At 38.9% G+C, this 17280-nt stretch overlaps 1 protein-coding gene across 3 annotated transcripts in view; it reads right to left on the reverse strand.

The window, feature by feature from the left end:
* The window catches only part of clip2.S (CAP-Gly domain containing linker protein 2 S homeolog), a 72419-nt gene that overhangs the window by 35811 nt on the left and 19328 nt on the right, over window positions 1–17280 (reverse strand). For all 3 annotated transcript variants that reach the window (XM_041584125.1, XM_018249689.2, XM_018249686.2), the window contains exons 2-3: window positions 11899–12122; window positions 2427–2965 (exon numbers count right to left, since the gene is read on the reverse strand). In XM_041584125.1, the coding sequence (XP_041440059.1) occupies window positions 2427–2965; window positions 11899–12010 (651 nt within the window). In that variant the 5' untranslated portion in view covers window positions 12011–12122. The remainder of the gene's footprint in view (window positions 1–2426; window positions 2966–11898; window positions 12123–17280) is intronic.

Below are 17280 nucleotides of genomic sequence, written 5' to 3' on the forward strand. Positions count from 1 at the left end.
AATAGCAGAAAGCTTCCTTGATGTTCTGTTTAAAGCACTATTCATATTGGGAACATTTGCTGGGTTCAGTACTACATAATAATTCTGAGAGAGTCCTTTAAATTAAATTCAATTAAATGGTTATTTAGTGAGCGGAAGAATGAGCAATACTGAAAAAAAGAATGTACAGTATGCTTATGTAGTATTTAATGTGCTTTGTCCCAGGATATATAGAAGAAAATACGCTATTTCTGTATTTGGTTGTATAGCAGGAAAGAAAAACACAATGCCAAATGAATCCTGTTTATTTGTCTTTCTATCTCCTGCAGGTTTCTTTACTGAGTTCACTTTTATTTAATTTATTCAATAGTGACTGGGGTGGGCCTTACGATTAATGTATCTGATGAAACAAAACAATGACCCAATAATTCCATCCAGGATGTGGCATCATTGCAGCAGGATCTTGACAAAACTGACAGTTGAGATTCAATGTTGTGTGACACCTAGACCTGTAGGGGTACCTGGGTCAGTGTCTTGGGGCCGCTTTCATCAGTCTTTTAGGTAAACAAAGCAGTCACAGATGTCGCTCTCTTAAAAGCAAGTGCCTGTAGTTTATTCTGTTACACAGTCTTTGGTAACAAGCACAGAAAAGAAATGAAAAGCAAGGAAAATAAACCCTTGCACCAGTGCGCTGGCTAAACAAAGTTGGCAGCCTAACTACAGTTGGGTGGCTTTCCCAACACCAATTTAAGGGTAATCTCATACCTGGAGATTTGGGGAGATTTAGCCGCCCGGTGACTAAATCTCCCCGAATCTCCAGGTGTGACCTTACCCTAACAGCAAAAGAACCATAGTTATTACAATCCCTGGTAACCAGTACCTTTCCTATTGCATTGCAGTGCCTGCTCTACCTCCCTGAAGTGAGAGAGCCCCTCCTCAAAAGCTTCTGGCCTGTTTTAATTATTACATGTTCCAGGGTGTTATATTATATAAGACCCTCGGTGCAATATATTGCCATCTATAACTAACCCGGCTGCTTTGGAATAACTACTTCATGATTTGAAAAGTCTGCCTGGAAGATTGGTCTTTGCAGGTGCCTGCTCTTTTTCTTTATACGGTAACCCGGCTGCTTTGTTACAGCTGATAAATGTAAAGTCATGCACCTGGTATGTAAAAATATTCAAGGCACTTATACCCTTATGGGACTATGTTAGGCAAATCCATAATGAAGAAGGACCTAGATGGTAAGGCCCCATCTAGAATATGCAGTGCAGTTTTGGTCTCCAGTGCTCAAATATTATTTGATATTATTGAAGTAGAAAAGTCAGCAAAAAGGCAACTAAGCTGTTTAAGGGAATGGAAAATCTGTTATGAAGAAAGACTTGTCAAGTTGGGATTGTTTACGCTGGAGAAGAGGCACTTAGGGGGAGATATGATACCTCTCAGTGATGTAACTAGATATAACTGGGCCCCACAGCAAATTATTTTTCAGGCCCCGTAAATGTTTAGAGGTTGACCAATGTGTTTTACCAATATATTTTGAAACATGGGGCCCATATACCTCCTGGGCACCCCTGCAGCCACAGGGTCTGGTTCCTCTATAGTTACACCCCTGATATCTATGTATAAATATATTAGGGAACTATTTAAACTCTATATTTGACCAGTCCTTCCTACATGAAGAAGAAAGAATGTTTGACCCTGCAGTAGTTTTACTAGCAGATAGATATATTAGATAGTTTTAAGAGGCGTTGGATGACTTTTTTGCAAGGGCTGAAATACTTTTTTCCTTGTTGAGGCAACTTGGAGAAGCTTCAGGTGGGGGTTCTTACCTTCCTTTGGGTCAACTAGTTAGGCAGGTGTAATTTAAAAACAAAAGCTGAATTCAATGGATATGTGTCATTCTTAAGACTAAATTACAAAGTTACAATGTAGTAAATAAAAAAACTCTGTCTGTTCCGATCTTTCTTTAAGCATAGATTTTTTTGCAACAAATAATTTTGATATTATACCTGATTTAAAAGTCGATTTCCCATCCAATTTAGTAAATATAAGACTGTCCTGCAATTAAGAGAATTCAGGAGGCGCAGACAACTGAAGCTTAGCAAGCCGCCTATTCCTACTGTTTTCCGCCTATACACTGTATAGACAAACAAAGGAAGACTAAGGCCCAATGCTAAAACATTTTATTAAACATTTAATAGAAATAAAAAGCCTATGCTAAGTCATCTGTGTGAACATTCCCACGTACATGTACTACAAATAAGTAAAAAGCTATGTTCTGTGGAAGTACTGAGCATCACCATCTTTATTTATTTATTATTTTTTAAAGTTAGCTGATTATTGGTATAAAGCAAAATTCAACATGAGAATATCACATTTCAGCAGTAAACAAAAATATTTTGTTTCTCATTCTTCTTCAGTAGCAAAAAATGAACAGTGCTTACCAGAACGCGATCTCCAATCCTCAGATCTTTATCACCTTTTTTCACCGACCCACTGTCTGAAATATTTGATCCTGACTCATTTCCGGTCTTTCTGGTACTGTTTAAGACACTTTCCCGCAAAGGTACAATGCGAGTATTAAGAGGCGGGGTGGCTGTTCCAGAATGCAAGGACAAGTTCTGCGTTGTCAATGACTCTACTGAATGAGAATCACTACCTGCACCATCTGCCACAGGTTGTCGGGTCAACTTGGAAGGCCTTGTAAATATCCCTTGTAATGGCTGGCATTCGAAATAGCGGACTCCACCTACGGATCCATCATTTTTTCCAACAAAATCATCCAAAACAACTCCTGCCCACTGTCCTGGTGCAAACTGTGTTTCTCCCAGGTATTGCACGACTCCAAACTTCACTCCATTGACCCATACACGTTCTCCAACCACAAAATCTCCAGCAAATTCATCCCCAACCTCTATGAATTTTGAACTTGATTTCTCTCCACAAGCTGAAGATGTAGATCCCTGTTTGTGTAAAGGAGAACCTGTGAAGAACAAATAAACTGAGTTATTATGACAGCATTAACTCAATAACTACATTACAAAAATGTGTGCCCTATTGTCAGGGTTCAAGTCACAAAAAATGATGGTACAGTAATTCGTATAATTAGTCCCAATGCTGGTAAAAGGACAAAGATCTCATTAATAAGTCTACACATTCCTTGCACTGCATGGGTTGCATCGACTACACTGTATTGCTGTAGTAGTGGCAGGACTGCCGGAGGCACCTGACGGCACTGCTTACCTTCCCGGCTGTCGCAATGAAAATCCAAGATGGCGGCGCCCATGCGGCGTCACTGCATGATGACATCATCGCTGGTGCCAGGATTTTGTAATAAAAGGGGCGCCCTGGATGCTGAAACCCTGCCCAATTATAGGTCTTCGATCCTGTGAGTACCTGGGTGTATTATTGTCTGTCTGATTCCTGGTTTTGATTCCCGCTGTGATCCTGACTCTTATCCTTATCTGCCTGCCTGTTTGAATTATTGCCTGGACTTTTACTAACGATTGTGCCTGATTCCTATTTGTACTGCATACTTGGACTTTAACCCTTCTTGGGCTTCCTCCTCGGTCCTGACTACTCCCGCTGGGAGCCGATAGGCCCCCTGACAAGTAAGAGCAGTATGCACTATTATTAAAACTATTATACGGGCACATTTGAAACCTATTATGTGATATTTCTAGCTGCAGCTCATATCCTTTGAAATTACCTTTCTCCAGCCTGCAGTCAGCCTCTGCTTTGGTTCCTACAGATACACAATCTTCTAAGTAAGAAACTCCCTCGTGCCAGCTTCTGACATTATACTGATATCTCATTTGATCAATGTCAGTATAACTGAAACCAATACACCAACAAAGCAGAAGCAATGATATTAGTTACACTTTTAATTTTTGCAGTGTCAGCAGCAACATTAAAAGAAACCTTTATATTGAAATGGTGTTATGTTGTGTAAAAGAATTGCCCATGCCATATATCACAGCCTAATAAAGAGTAATGTATAATTCATAAATATCTATCTGTCTTCATTGTTAGATTAGAATTCTGAGGAATGTACAGTTTTATGTTCTAACATTTGACTTACATGTCAGGAGGTTACACAGAGTAATATGAAATCATTTCTAGACCATCACTGACTTCCTCTACTCAACTTCCTTTACTTTAATAGTGCCTTAAGGCATGGATTTATCTACCTTAAGGTGGCCACACACTGAGAGATCCGCTCGTTTGGCGATGTCGTCAAACGAGCGGATCTCTCCTCGATATGCCCACCTTGAGGTGGGCAATATCGGGCTGATCCGATCGTGGGCCCTAGGGCCCAACAATCGAATCCTAACGAATAGCAATGGGCGGTCGGATCGCAGGACCGCATCAAAAAATAGATGCGGCCGCGATCCGACGGGATCTTTTGTCCCATCCGATCGAGATCTGGCCGACTTTCGGTCAGATCTCGATCGGTGAAGCCCGTCGGGGGGCCCCATACATGGGCCAATAAGCTGCCGACACGGTCTGTATCGGCCTGTGTATGGCCACCTTTAGTTATCATTAAGTACACATTACTGTTTTAATATTAGAGAGAAAAAGGTTATAATTAAAAACACAGAATTATCTGCTTAAAATTTACTGGGAGATCCTGATCTACCTGGTAGCCCACCTTATGAACTTTCACCTGTTTTATTTCTTTCCCTTTAATATATCACATGCACTGCATATATTTTCATACAACAGTAATGATTTTATAAGATGCAGCTTTTTGCAGTATGTAACAGTTACAATGCAGAACCTAATAACTCATGCTAGCAGGACAGGAAATAAAATTCAGACAGTTATAAATAAATTAGGTAACAAGCAGCTTAGAAGTTAAGTCTGGCTAGATACAAACTTTTCTACCCAGATACCAAGTTATCATTATGATGCTAAATGCCTTACCAATCAAAATAAAAACCAATGCTTTTGATATGATATGTGATATATATGTGTGTGTGTAAAAATCAGCTGGGGCAGAACGTTCTCTCCGAGCTACCGAATGCTTTTGTAGTCTGTGCTTGAATAAACTTCCTTCTCTGATTGAAACTTTGAAAAGGGCAATGTGATTATCAGTTAAAAGCTTGGCTGTATGTGCAAGGCAACCCACAGTGGTGCAGCTAGAGAAATGCCCCATGGCACACACACATGCGTCTTTGATCACTGATGTCCTCTCGGGGGAAACCCTTGGAGATGAAAACTTAGACTTCTCAGTTGACCTGTCTGTATCATTTGTTGCCATAGACAGTTCCATTATTATCTAACGATTCATGGTTTCCCTGTTGCACTCAGTAAAAGGGTTGTGACAATCGAAAAAGTCGTTTAATTAAGTTTTATTCATGCACAGATATGGTTAGGAGCATGTAAAGCTGGCCATAGACGCAAAGATCTGATCGTACGATTTTCGGACCATGTGTGGAGAGTCCCGACATTTTTCTCCGGCAGAGATTGGTCATTTGGTTGATCGGACAGGTTAAAAGATTTCTGTCAGCTGCGGGTCATAGCTCTACATGTATTGCTGATCTGACGATTTTCAGAGGGAGACTGTCACTAGCTTTTATGGAAATAACTTTAGTTAAGGGGCAGAACATCGGCTGATCTATTTTTTTTTAATTTATTTGATCGGAATGGTTAGTGGCAGGTCGGGAGAAGTCCGATGATTCGCACGATCGGATCTTTGCGTCTACGGCCAGCTTTAGTCATCTGGGGTAAGTTTGCTGATGCGCTTTATCAATGGGAGCATGGTGCATTGAGATGAGGGAGTTATAGGAGCTGCAGGTCCTCTTCACTGCCTATCAGATCTGATCACAGGCTCAAATGAAATAGCATTTGACCATCCTCTGTTTATGGCTTATCAGTCAGATACCTAGAAGGACCTGCCACCTATAAATGCACTTACTGGGGGAACTTCAGTAAGCTGTATCTCTGCTTTTTCTGAGATCACTTCTTTTATTATCATTTTTATACATACAATTCATATGGATATGTTAAAACTTGCTATTCAATCTGATACCTAAACGTTGATTGCAGAACATGTGAAAATTCATCTAGGGAATGTGCACTTCAGCACTGGAACAATTCCTCGTTGTTAAGCTTTGTTAAGGCCTTGGCAGAACATGTGCAGAACTGGAATTTCAATGAGATCAAAAAGATATCGATCAGCATTTAAAGGGAATTTACAGTTGAATTGTGTCTGCTTATGTAGCATAAGTCTGGATTTGCTATTTTTAGCATTTTCTTCTGCCACAGTTTCAGCTATCCCTATACATAGTTTTCTTAAGCTCCAAATTTTTTAGTCAGACTTTTAAAGGGGAAAATAATAATTTTTTAGGGATTTATTGAAGTCCGATGGTGTTAAAAGTCAGATTAAAAAAGTACTCCAACTCAGACCTGCCGAGAACATGTAAAAGTCAATGGCAGATGTCCTGTTAACAAGACATTGTTAACAGGAGTTAACACTGGATTTCTGAAAAAAATCGGGAGATTTTACAATGTCTGAAAAATCACAGGATTCTGATTTTTTTACGATTTTTTTCAGAGTAGTTTTCAGAAAACAGTGAGAACTTTTCGGATTTTGATAAATAACCCCCTAAATCTTTGCATTTTCACATTTTTCCTCTGCAGACATATTGCAATATCATTTGGGTGTCTCAGGCATCAACTGCTGCTATTGTAGATGGCCACATGCAGTGTCAGACATGGGCCCAGTCCGACCCTCGGCACATGAGCAGTACAGAATTCAACAAATAAATCCCATGGGTGGCGCAGGGGATTCTTAGGACACTGGAACAAACTGGCTAAGGAGAGTACCCCTAGGTATGAAGTAAGCACTAGAATCACCGGGAAGTGATTAACAACTTGGCCCACCAGTGACTCGACCTTTTGTTCTACATGCGCTACTTGTGTTGATTTCCACCTGATTTGGTGACCATTGTGCTGGGTCGATTTATGCTGATCAACTTTTCAGCCAAAGTACCAATCACAATCACACAGTCACACAGAAAATCTGTGCAGAGCCACTGTAAGGATTTTCTAGTCCATCTATTCGCTGTCTGAAAGAGCCCCAATGTACTTTAAATTGGAAAAGACATCATTTTGGAGCACAAAGAACCAACAGACTGCCATTCTGGCCAACAGTGGCAGAGTAAGCAACTAATAACTGCCTGTGAGCCCATTTTATCTCTTATATGCTTGATGAATTATTAGAATTTGGAGAATAAGAAATACAGAAACAAAGTTAAACAAAGGTTTGCCTTCATGACAATCCTTTTAAGCCTAATTCTTTTCATCTTAAAATCACTGTAATCTACATTTATATGAAGAATAAAGACATTTTTATACAACGTAACACGTGTATTGCTTTGTCTGAATATCTTGTAAATAAGGAATGACAATTTGACACTACTCTTTAAAAGCATTTTATTGAAGCTATTTAAAACTTTGAACTGTAACTTAAGCTTTCTTCAAAAACTAGAAACTAGGAAAAGAAGATAAAGGAAGCCCAGCTCAATTACAAAGGTTCCAAATGTGCTTAAGGTAAATTGCACTTAAAACTTGTGTTCCAGATGTGTCTCCACACATTCCAGCACCCACTGGATTAAAGCCAGTCACTCTGATGGCTAGCTGTGTTGCACAGTTCACTGCTGATGCTCCTTTAGGGTAAGGGTACACGCTGCTATTTCGGGAGATTAGTCCCCCAGCGACAAATCACTTCTTCTTCGTGCAACTCATCTCCCCGAACTGTCTTCCCACCGGCTAAAATCTAAATCGCCTCGTTTTCCGAAGTCGCCCAAAGTTGACTTATGAGAAAACTTCGGACGACTTGATCCGCGGGTGATTTACATTCTAGCCAGCGGGAACACGATTTGTCGCTGGGCGACTTATCTCCTCAAATTAGGTTCTGCCTTAAGAAAAGAGGTTCCGTCTAAATATTCGGAAGGGTTTTTTTTACAGTGAGAGCTGTGAAGATGTGGAATTCTCTTCCTGAATCAGTTGTACAGGCTGATACATTAGATAGCTTTAAGAAGGGGTTGGATGGCTTTTTAACAAGTGAGGGAATACAGGGTTATGGGAGATAGCTCATAGTACAAGTTAATCTAGGGACTAGTTTGATTGCCATTTTGGAGTCAGGAAGGAATTTTTCCCCATCTAAGGCAAATTGGAGAGGCTTCAGATGGGGTTTTTTTTTGCCTTCTTCTGGGTCAACTGGGGTTTTTTTTTGCCTTCTTCTGGGTCAACTAGTAGTTAGGCAGATAAAAAAAACAAAAAAACTAAAAGGTTGAACTTGATGGACCTTACTTACTACTTACTATGTAAATAGCAACGTGTACCCTGGCCCTTATACTAAAAAAATAGATTGTAAATGTGTATTTTAAATCTGTACAGGTTTTGCATTTCTAGATGCATGCTCATCCATATTAACCACAGCACATCCTAAACAGTTCTGATTCAGCAACAACAAAAGTTGTTTGTTCATGTTCAAAATGTTTCCACGTGATGTTGTTAAAACGAAGGATTTCTCCCTGCATGGAAAGGAACTTGAAGGCGCCTGTTTTGCTAAAGAGGCGTAGCGGAACTCAGTCTGTTAGGGGCTCTTTGTTCTCATCTCTTTGCAGTGACAGAATGCAGCGTTTGTGGCATGGTATCATCAGTGCTTCCATGGGAGAAGCCTGGTACTCGCTGCTACAAGGAGCCTTTTTGTTCTTATTGAAGTGGAGGAAAAAACATTTGCATTAAAATTGGTCTCTAGTAAAATAGGTATCCTGATCTGGCCTAATATGCACAACCAGACCTAACATTTTAGACAAGATAACCTATATGGATGATAGATGACAGACAGATAGATAGATAGATAGATAGATAGATAGATAGATAGGCCTATGAAAGAATAGAAGAGTTTTGGAAACATTTACTACCGTGTTACCTTGGTAACTGAATGAAGAAAGCGAGATAATACAATGATCAACCACGAGAGAAATGCAGTGCATATCAATTACAGACCTAAGCAGTAGGTGTGTACAGCAGGTATGGGTAACCTTTGGCACTAGAGAAGTTATTGGATTAAAGCTGGCTATAGTTGTTCCAATTTGTTTTCCTTGTACAACAAACGTTTCGGTGGCGAGCATTCGTTTTAATGCAACATTCTAAAACTAACCATTCATATTTAAATTGTAGGATTAAAGTAGATATAATAACAAATCAGATGATGTTCTAGCCATTAATTGACAGCCAGCAGTTGTATTTAATGTAGTAGATAATGTAGCATAGATATTAATTATCTGTATTAATTACTAGTCAGCTGTTTATTGTGACATTTATATTCTATGTGTACTGTATATTTTCGGTCCCTCAGCAGAGTAAGTGGCAGCAGCACAGAGTATATGCAGTGACTCAGCAGAAAATAAGATGTGGAGCTACGTGGGCATCTTTGGAGGCACATAACTTCCCTGCTAAAGGGCTGTGGTTGCCTTGGGCTGGTACAAAAGCCCACAACATAATATACAACATTTCCAGCCTACGTCTTTAGTTAAGCTTTAGTACTCCTTTAAGAATTCATAAAGCCATAGATGGTGCTCTTTGATTAAGTGTCTGAAGGCAAGAAATGTGTAACGGCATCCATATACAGCCAATCAGAAATTGGCCCATGGGCCAAATGAGAGCATACTAGGGTCAGACATAGTATGGCCTCTTCTCACTTGGAATGGAACAGCAGTGAGTGAAGAGAGGCTGCATAAATACTGATATCTATATAGTACATAAATAACAGTTGGGATTCCCAAAGCCACCGTACACGTATAGATAATTATATGAAACTTTGTGCCATAAGATTTATCTGTGCATGTATGGCCACCTTAAGGCTTTTGACATGTTTCTTCAATAAACTCCAAGTATTTTATGTTGGCCTATCCTTTGAATGCCTACACAAGTTAATGTATAGTTTTCTCTCCCATAGGACTTTGTGGTCCAATTTGATTTTCCAAAATGCCAAATGATTGGGGGGGGTTATTACCTTAAAATAATACTGACATTCATACAAATTTGTCACAGAAAAATCTATTAGAGAGCTGCATACAACTGAATGGGCCTTGTCTGGTTTAGGAGATTAGGCAAAACAAATATTACAAAGATATATGGCCACTTAGCCAAAGTCTGTCTCTGGATATAGGTCAAGATAAAAGCAGAACATTGCCGTGCATAGATCATAGCTAAATGAGGTTAAAACAATAAGGCAATAAAGTTAATCTCCCTAGACACATGCAAGGTCATTATAGGAAAACTCAATGGGACACTTTATTCCCAGCATGTTAGGGCAATCGCTTAGAAGCAAAGGAAATTTAATTACCATTAAAGCAAAGAGTTCTTGGAAATGAAGTCACTAAAGTTGTGAAATCTCATATTATAAACCTGTAATAGCAAATTCGGTAGATACATTTAAGAGCTTGATGGGCTTTTACAAACTGTAGTATGTTCAAGGTTATTTATGCTGGCTGATATTACAGTGAACATATTTAAACAAATAGTTACAGAGCTCAGGCAGCAAGATGAAATCAGTTTTACAGTTGATTTTACGTTATATACAAGGGCAACTTTTGCTGTCCTGGGGTGGTTTTATATGAGACAACTTGCATAGGAGAATAATGAATGGTTAGAGATGCTTAGCCTCCTAAAATATAGATCAATTATATAGTTATATGCTCTCCCATGGAATGCTATTTAGTAGACTTCCCAGACATTTTCACCTATGGTCAGGAAGAAGCTACTCAACAGAACAGATACAATAGCAGCAAAGTGGTTGGATGAGCCAACAGAACAGCCCAAGATAAATAATTGCTAACATCCCAGAAAGTCTCAGGCTGCATTAAAACTGACTTCCATGCAGTCAATTACCTGTATGTCACTTGATATAGAGCTTTATGGGAAAATATGTTATGTATTATTAATTATATCTAAGTTGGGATCAAGTACAATGCATTGTTTTATTATGACAGAGAAAACGGAATTCATTTTTAAAAATTTGCATTATTTGATTAAAATGGGGTCTACGGGAGATGGCCATTCTGTAATTTGGATGGAAATAAATGTAAGTCACATGATCACAGAACAAAAGGGAACTGACTAAGAGACAAACCATCTCAAACACAAACAGTAAAGCAACAACAATGTTTTTATAGTGTTAAATTACTTTACTATACCTGGTAAGGCCTCATCTGGAGTATGCAGTTCAGTTTTGGACTCCAGTCCTTAAGAGGGATATAAATGAGCTGGAGAGAGTGCAGAGACGTGCAACTAAATTGGTTAGAGGGACGGAAGACTTAAATTATGAGGGTAGACTGTCAAGGTTGGGGTTGTTTTCTCTGGAAAAAAGGCGCTTGCGAGGGGACATGATTACACTTTACAAGTACATTAGAGGACATTATAGACAAATGGCAGGGGACCTTTTTACCCATAAAGTGGATCACTGTACCAGAGGCCACCCCTTTAGACTAGAAGAAAAGCACTTTCATTTGAAGCAACGTAGAGGGTTCTTCACAGTCAGGACAGTGAGGTTGTGGAATGCACTGCCGGGTGATGTTGTGATGGCTGATTCAGTTAATGCCTTTAAGAATGGCTTGGATGATTTTTTGGACAGACATAATATTAAAGGCTATTGTGATACTAAACTCTATAGTTAGTATAGGTATGGGTATATAGAATTTTAATTAAAAGTAGGGAGGGGTGTGTGTATGGATGCTGGGTTTTCATTTGGAGGGGTTGAACTTGATGGACTTTGTCTTTTTTCAACCCAATTTAACTATGTAACTATGTAACTATAAACAACAATAATAAAATAGTTTAACATTTCTTGATAGTGCTGCTATGTATAATACAGTTTTACAGTAAGATTTGATTTCTTACCTTCTTTGGAACTGGTGCTGCCAGTCACACTTGTTCCCGCAGAAGATCTGCCTACTGGGCTGGAGTGTTTGGGTCCCCTCCCAGGTATTTTAAACCCACTTGGTTTCAGCATATTTTCAGCAGTCTATGCGCCCAGTCTAGCAGTCTTCCCAAGACACAGGAGGCGTCACTCAGCTTTTAACCATCAAACCTTTGGGTTGTGTGCATTGTCCATGTTTCCAATCCTACATAAACAAAAATCTCAAGTTACTTCTATTTTCCATCTTCTCTTTACAAACCCCAAAACAAAAATGGAAACCATGCACCATATGTACAAAGCTAAACAAGCAATAAATGCAAATTATATGTGAATACATATAAATCTCATACTCATACAGTCATAGCATGACATTTTTCACCAGTAATTTATATAATCTTGCTAAAGAGTAGAGCTGTCACTTGTTGGTAAAAATTATACTTGATGCCAATGTAGGGAAGAAAGTCAATTCTTCACTGCACATGCTCTGGGCTGATGCCACTTACTGAGTTTAGGGACACACTCACAATATACAGTACACATTGAATATAAATGTCACAATATAAGGCTGATTAATAAATAATACAGATAATTCCTACATGACAGCTCAGAAACCAGTGCAATTAGCATCAGAATTTAATAATCAGCCTTGTAGCATCAGCTTCTATTACAGGCCAACCGTATCTTCTGCTTGATCATTTGCATATTCACAAGATACTGGGAAACATTTGTGTAGGTCCTGTTCAGCCTCAGATAAAATGGAATGCTAAAGGCCTGTGTTATCAGCTGAACTTAGGTCTGCTTTTTCTCTAGAAAACTGCCAGTGAATGGATAATAAAAAGGGCTTCTAAATTTGGAACCTAATTATTAAAGAGGAAACATAAAACAAATGCAATTGTTTCCTATCACTCCTGTTCTACCCTTGAGCTGTGAAATGTGAAAATCTTTAGAATTTTAATGATTGGTACAGCACTCTCTAATTTATTAAACAGACTTCCACAACCACATGAATTAGGGTGGTGCAGGAGATAAAAAGATTTTAGAAGTAAATAGTATATAAAAAAGTATCTCGAAATCTGCACTCGGAATTTAGTCTATAAATATTTAAATTGCATTTAAGTTACTCTCACAACCGCTTAGTCCAATAATTTAATTACAAATGTATTAATACAAAAATTCATATTTTTATTTTACACGTATGCAAAAACCGACTTATTTGTATAATTTAATAAAGTGCAAAAAAAAAAAAAAAAATTGTCAAAATTGATAACATTCATTATTTCATGTTGAATGAAGTTGTGAAAAAAACTGGTATTTATTAGTTCATCATTTGTTTGAGGTGTATAAATTCATTAGTTGGTTAGTTCATTAATTGATGAATTTGTTAATGTCCCAAATGAGTTCATAAAAATTCCAATATGAATCTGTTAAAAGTAAAGTCACTGAGGAAACGTTAACTTTATTCTTCCTCCTCCTTCTGCCGCTGTTAAATAATCAAATTGCCTGATATTACTGTTGCCACTTTAACACATCATCCGGATGCAGGATGGAAACAATTGTTGCAAAGTGATTGTGGCAAAAATTGGACACAGACAGACTTACTATCCTTTTTTTTCCCCCTTCCAGCCACTTAAAAAGGAGTCTTAGTTGCAACAGTATGAGGCAATTAACCCAATTGGGTGTTAAATATCTTATGCCAAATTTTTTGCGATGGCCGTCTGGTGCTGAGAAATGCTTTATATCTCTGTCTCTTAAGTGGAGTAGTGTCGCGGAGAAATATCAGTATAATTTACCGCTTGATGAATGCTGAAATAAGCGTTACTGAGGCTGGACACGAGTCGCGTCTCAACTTCATCCACTTTGCAGAGCATTTTCACCGTCACTTGAGGCAGACGTCTGGGCCGTGTAGGCGCATTTCATTTTTCTTCCGATCGTTGGGGTACAATCACAAGCGCCAAACACACGAGGAGGCAGCAGGCAGGGAGGGGAAACGTTTTACTTTCAGCGGGTACACGCCAACGCGCGTTTCACCGTCATCGGCTTCGTCAGGGCGTAATGCTGCAAGCAATCCAGATCCTCTTAAAGTGCAATGTAGCGGAACACGTCATGGCAACCTGTCCCCACGTTACATTAATCATCGTTAATACCAGTCTAGGTTATTAGTAAAGCCACCAAAGAGCCGCACAATAAAGCTTTTACATACAGTGAATTATTATTATTTTACAAAGAACTAGCTTGGATCAGGCATTTATTTAGGATCTTTTCAGCATGGGAGAATCACGAATTTCTTTATATAAATATTTACAAAAAAACACCAAATGTGAAAATCTTACTGACCACTTACAAACCCCTACACTGGGAAAACTCTTTATTACAACAGAATGAGCAATAAATGAGTACAAAATAGCTGTGCATCAATATTAACGTGATTCATAAAACCTTACTAGTAATGTGTGGTTCCCAGATTTCATTTTTCCCATGTATCTACTGTTCCTTAAAACTGATAGAAACACATTTAAGCAAACAGAACACCAGGAACTTGAAATGCCCTAAAAGCTTTTCCACTCTGTGATATTTTTGCTTTTGGCAACAACTCATTAATATGTATTATCTACAATCCATTGAATACAAAAGGGACAACAAACTCAATTAATAACCAACATACTGCTACCTTTACTTCAAACAAATGATTGTACACGTCAAGTATGAAAGTTCAAATTGATCTTAAACGGTACTTGCACAATAATACACAGCCTTTAATTATTAGGAATAGAAACAATAAACACCTCAATATTTCTCAGAATACATTTCCATTTGTCTAAATAAAACCTGCCTAGTTAATCTAGAGCAGTGATCACCAACCAGTGACTCGTGAGCAACATGTTACTCACCAACCCCTTGGATGTTGCTCCCAGTGGCCTCAAAGCAGGAGCTTATTTTCTAATTCCAGGCAAGTTTTGGTTGTATAAAAAACTATATGTACTGCCAAACAGAACCTTCTGTAGGCTGCAAGTCCACATAGGGGTTACCAAATAGCCAATCACAGTCCTTATTTGGTAACCCCGGGGGTATTATTTATGCTTGTGTTGCTCTAACTCTTTTCACATTAAAATGTGGCTCATGGGTAAAAACGATTGGGGACCCCTGATCTAGAGGAAGGGAAGGCGGATTAAATTCCCTGCTGCAATTCTGTAATGAAGAACTTGCATACAACACCTATTCATGCAGTGGAGCAGGGTGCAGGGCAGCACAGAGAGAAGGACTTTTTTTTCCAGCAACACTATGGTGTGTAAACTTGTACTATGGATATTGGTTGGTTTTGGTAAATAACGTCCACTGATGCACCTTATCTAATACATACACAGATGATGAACTGCTCTCTGCTCTCTTTGCTCAAACAACCTGAACAATAGAAAGGCATTGATGACATGTATGGCCACTCATACATAATCTCTGCATTTCTCCTGTGGGTCAATCAGTCAGATACCTATGTATGAATTATAATTATTGCTGGCTCTGTCTCAGATTAAAGCAGATCAAGCCAGGTTTACTGTATTCCCCTACCCACAGCACACAAATTCAAGAGAATTTTACCATACCAATAAATCCCTAAAGGTGGCCATAGACGTTAAGATTTTTAAAAGATCTTTTTGTTATCGTAAGACCAAGCTTATCTTCAAATGATCATTTAAATGTACGATTTGTCCATTTCAAGCGATATAGTCTAGCTGAAGCTGAAAACTGAGGGTAGCTGCCTGCATGGCCCTGCAAACAATTAGACAATGGATACATTTCAATGTGACCAATGAAAATTTTCTAACCTGCACAATCAATTTTCTGACCAATGTCAGATGAAAAATTGTTAGATGCACCACGATTGTTCTGTGCCCTCTAATCTTACTATAGTTTGACGGATTTCTCAGATCGCACAAATATCAGTCATTAAGGAGAGAAAAATCTTAACAACTAAGATGAGCAGAGTAGAGGTTCTTCTGGCTTCCAGTGTATCTGAAAAATCAACCTGACCTGTATGCTGAACACCAGCTGTAACATAATCACATTTCGATTAAAATCAAACTGCAAGGCTGAACTTATAGTATTTCTGCTTTACTTATGCTCTGCCAGATGGTCTCAGTCAATGCATTTGGTATGCAAAGGAGTTGAAAGATATGCACATACTGTGTATTTATAGTTTATAAATGACTATTATCCTTTGTTCATGTTAGACTGGTGTTAGACTAGGGTTTCCAGGGCCCACTGGGGCTGCCTTCTTAGGGTCCCCCATGGCCCCGCTAGGGTTGCCACCTGACCGTTATTTTAACGGCCTGACCGGTAAAAGTGATGGTTGATACCAATGTTATTAATAGGAAAAAAAGTTAAATATATAGGAAGGCCAGTATTTTTTCCAGAAAAGATGTCAATCCTAGGCCCCACCCTAGTCATACCTCCCAACCGTCCCGTTTTGAGCGATACAGTCACGCTTTTGACAGATCAACAGTCCCAGATATGTACTGATATGTCCAGAGTTTCTCTTTGATCTGCTGCACTGAACTGCCAGAAAAAGATACAAAGTTTCTAACTTAATTGGCTCTTGGCAGAGAGCCCAGAATACATACGTAACATACTTTTGTAACGGTTTTAGATAAGATAAGAACTTACAGAACTTAAAGGGCAATTCACCTTCATTAGCAAAACTGTAATAACACATAAAAACCACAGAAATGTGTTCAAACTTTCATAACCTGCCAAATTTTGTAACATGGCGCCCATGAGCTCCGCTGCGCTCACTCTGCATTTGCGGTCACTATTTCAAGAGGGGACAGAATTCTGGGATAAGACTGTGCAAGGGGGAGGCAAGGAGGGGGCCAACGGAGGGGAGCCAGTGGGGACTTAGTTTAGTTCTCCTTTAAATAGATTATACATCATTTAAATCATTCATAAGGTCCCTATCACATTCACACATGCTATGGTCAATTTATCAGGAGCCAATTAACATGCATGTATGGTGGTTGGAGTCAAAGGGGCAGATTTACTAAAGGGTGAAGTGGCCGTCGCTTGTGAAAATGCACCAGAAATCGCATCCGCAGGCACATTGCCAATTTGTTAACAGGCGTAGAGGACAATTCGCTAGCGTAGCTAGTGTAGTTTGCGCCTTATCGGCAGGCGAGTTGAAAAACTATTGAAAAAATTTGTGTTAATGTTTTTTTACCATTTAAGGGGCATGGCACATTTGTTTTAGGCTGGACTCATGTCGAGGACATTAGAGGATCTCTTATGTCTTTATTTTGTTTCCTTGAACATTTGTAATAATAAGTGACCACTTCATGCATTTGCACCAACATCTATAATAAAGACATATATATGAC

The sequence above is a fragment of the Xenopus laevis genome, chromosome 2S (genome assembly GCF_017654675.1).
Source record: "Xenopus laevis strain J_2021 chromosome 2S, Xenopus_laevis_v10.1, whole genome shotgun sequence".
Classification (NCBI taxonomy): domain Eukaryota; kingdom Metazoa; phylum Chordata; class Amphibia; order Anura; family Pipidae; genus Xenopus; species Xenopus laevis.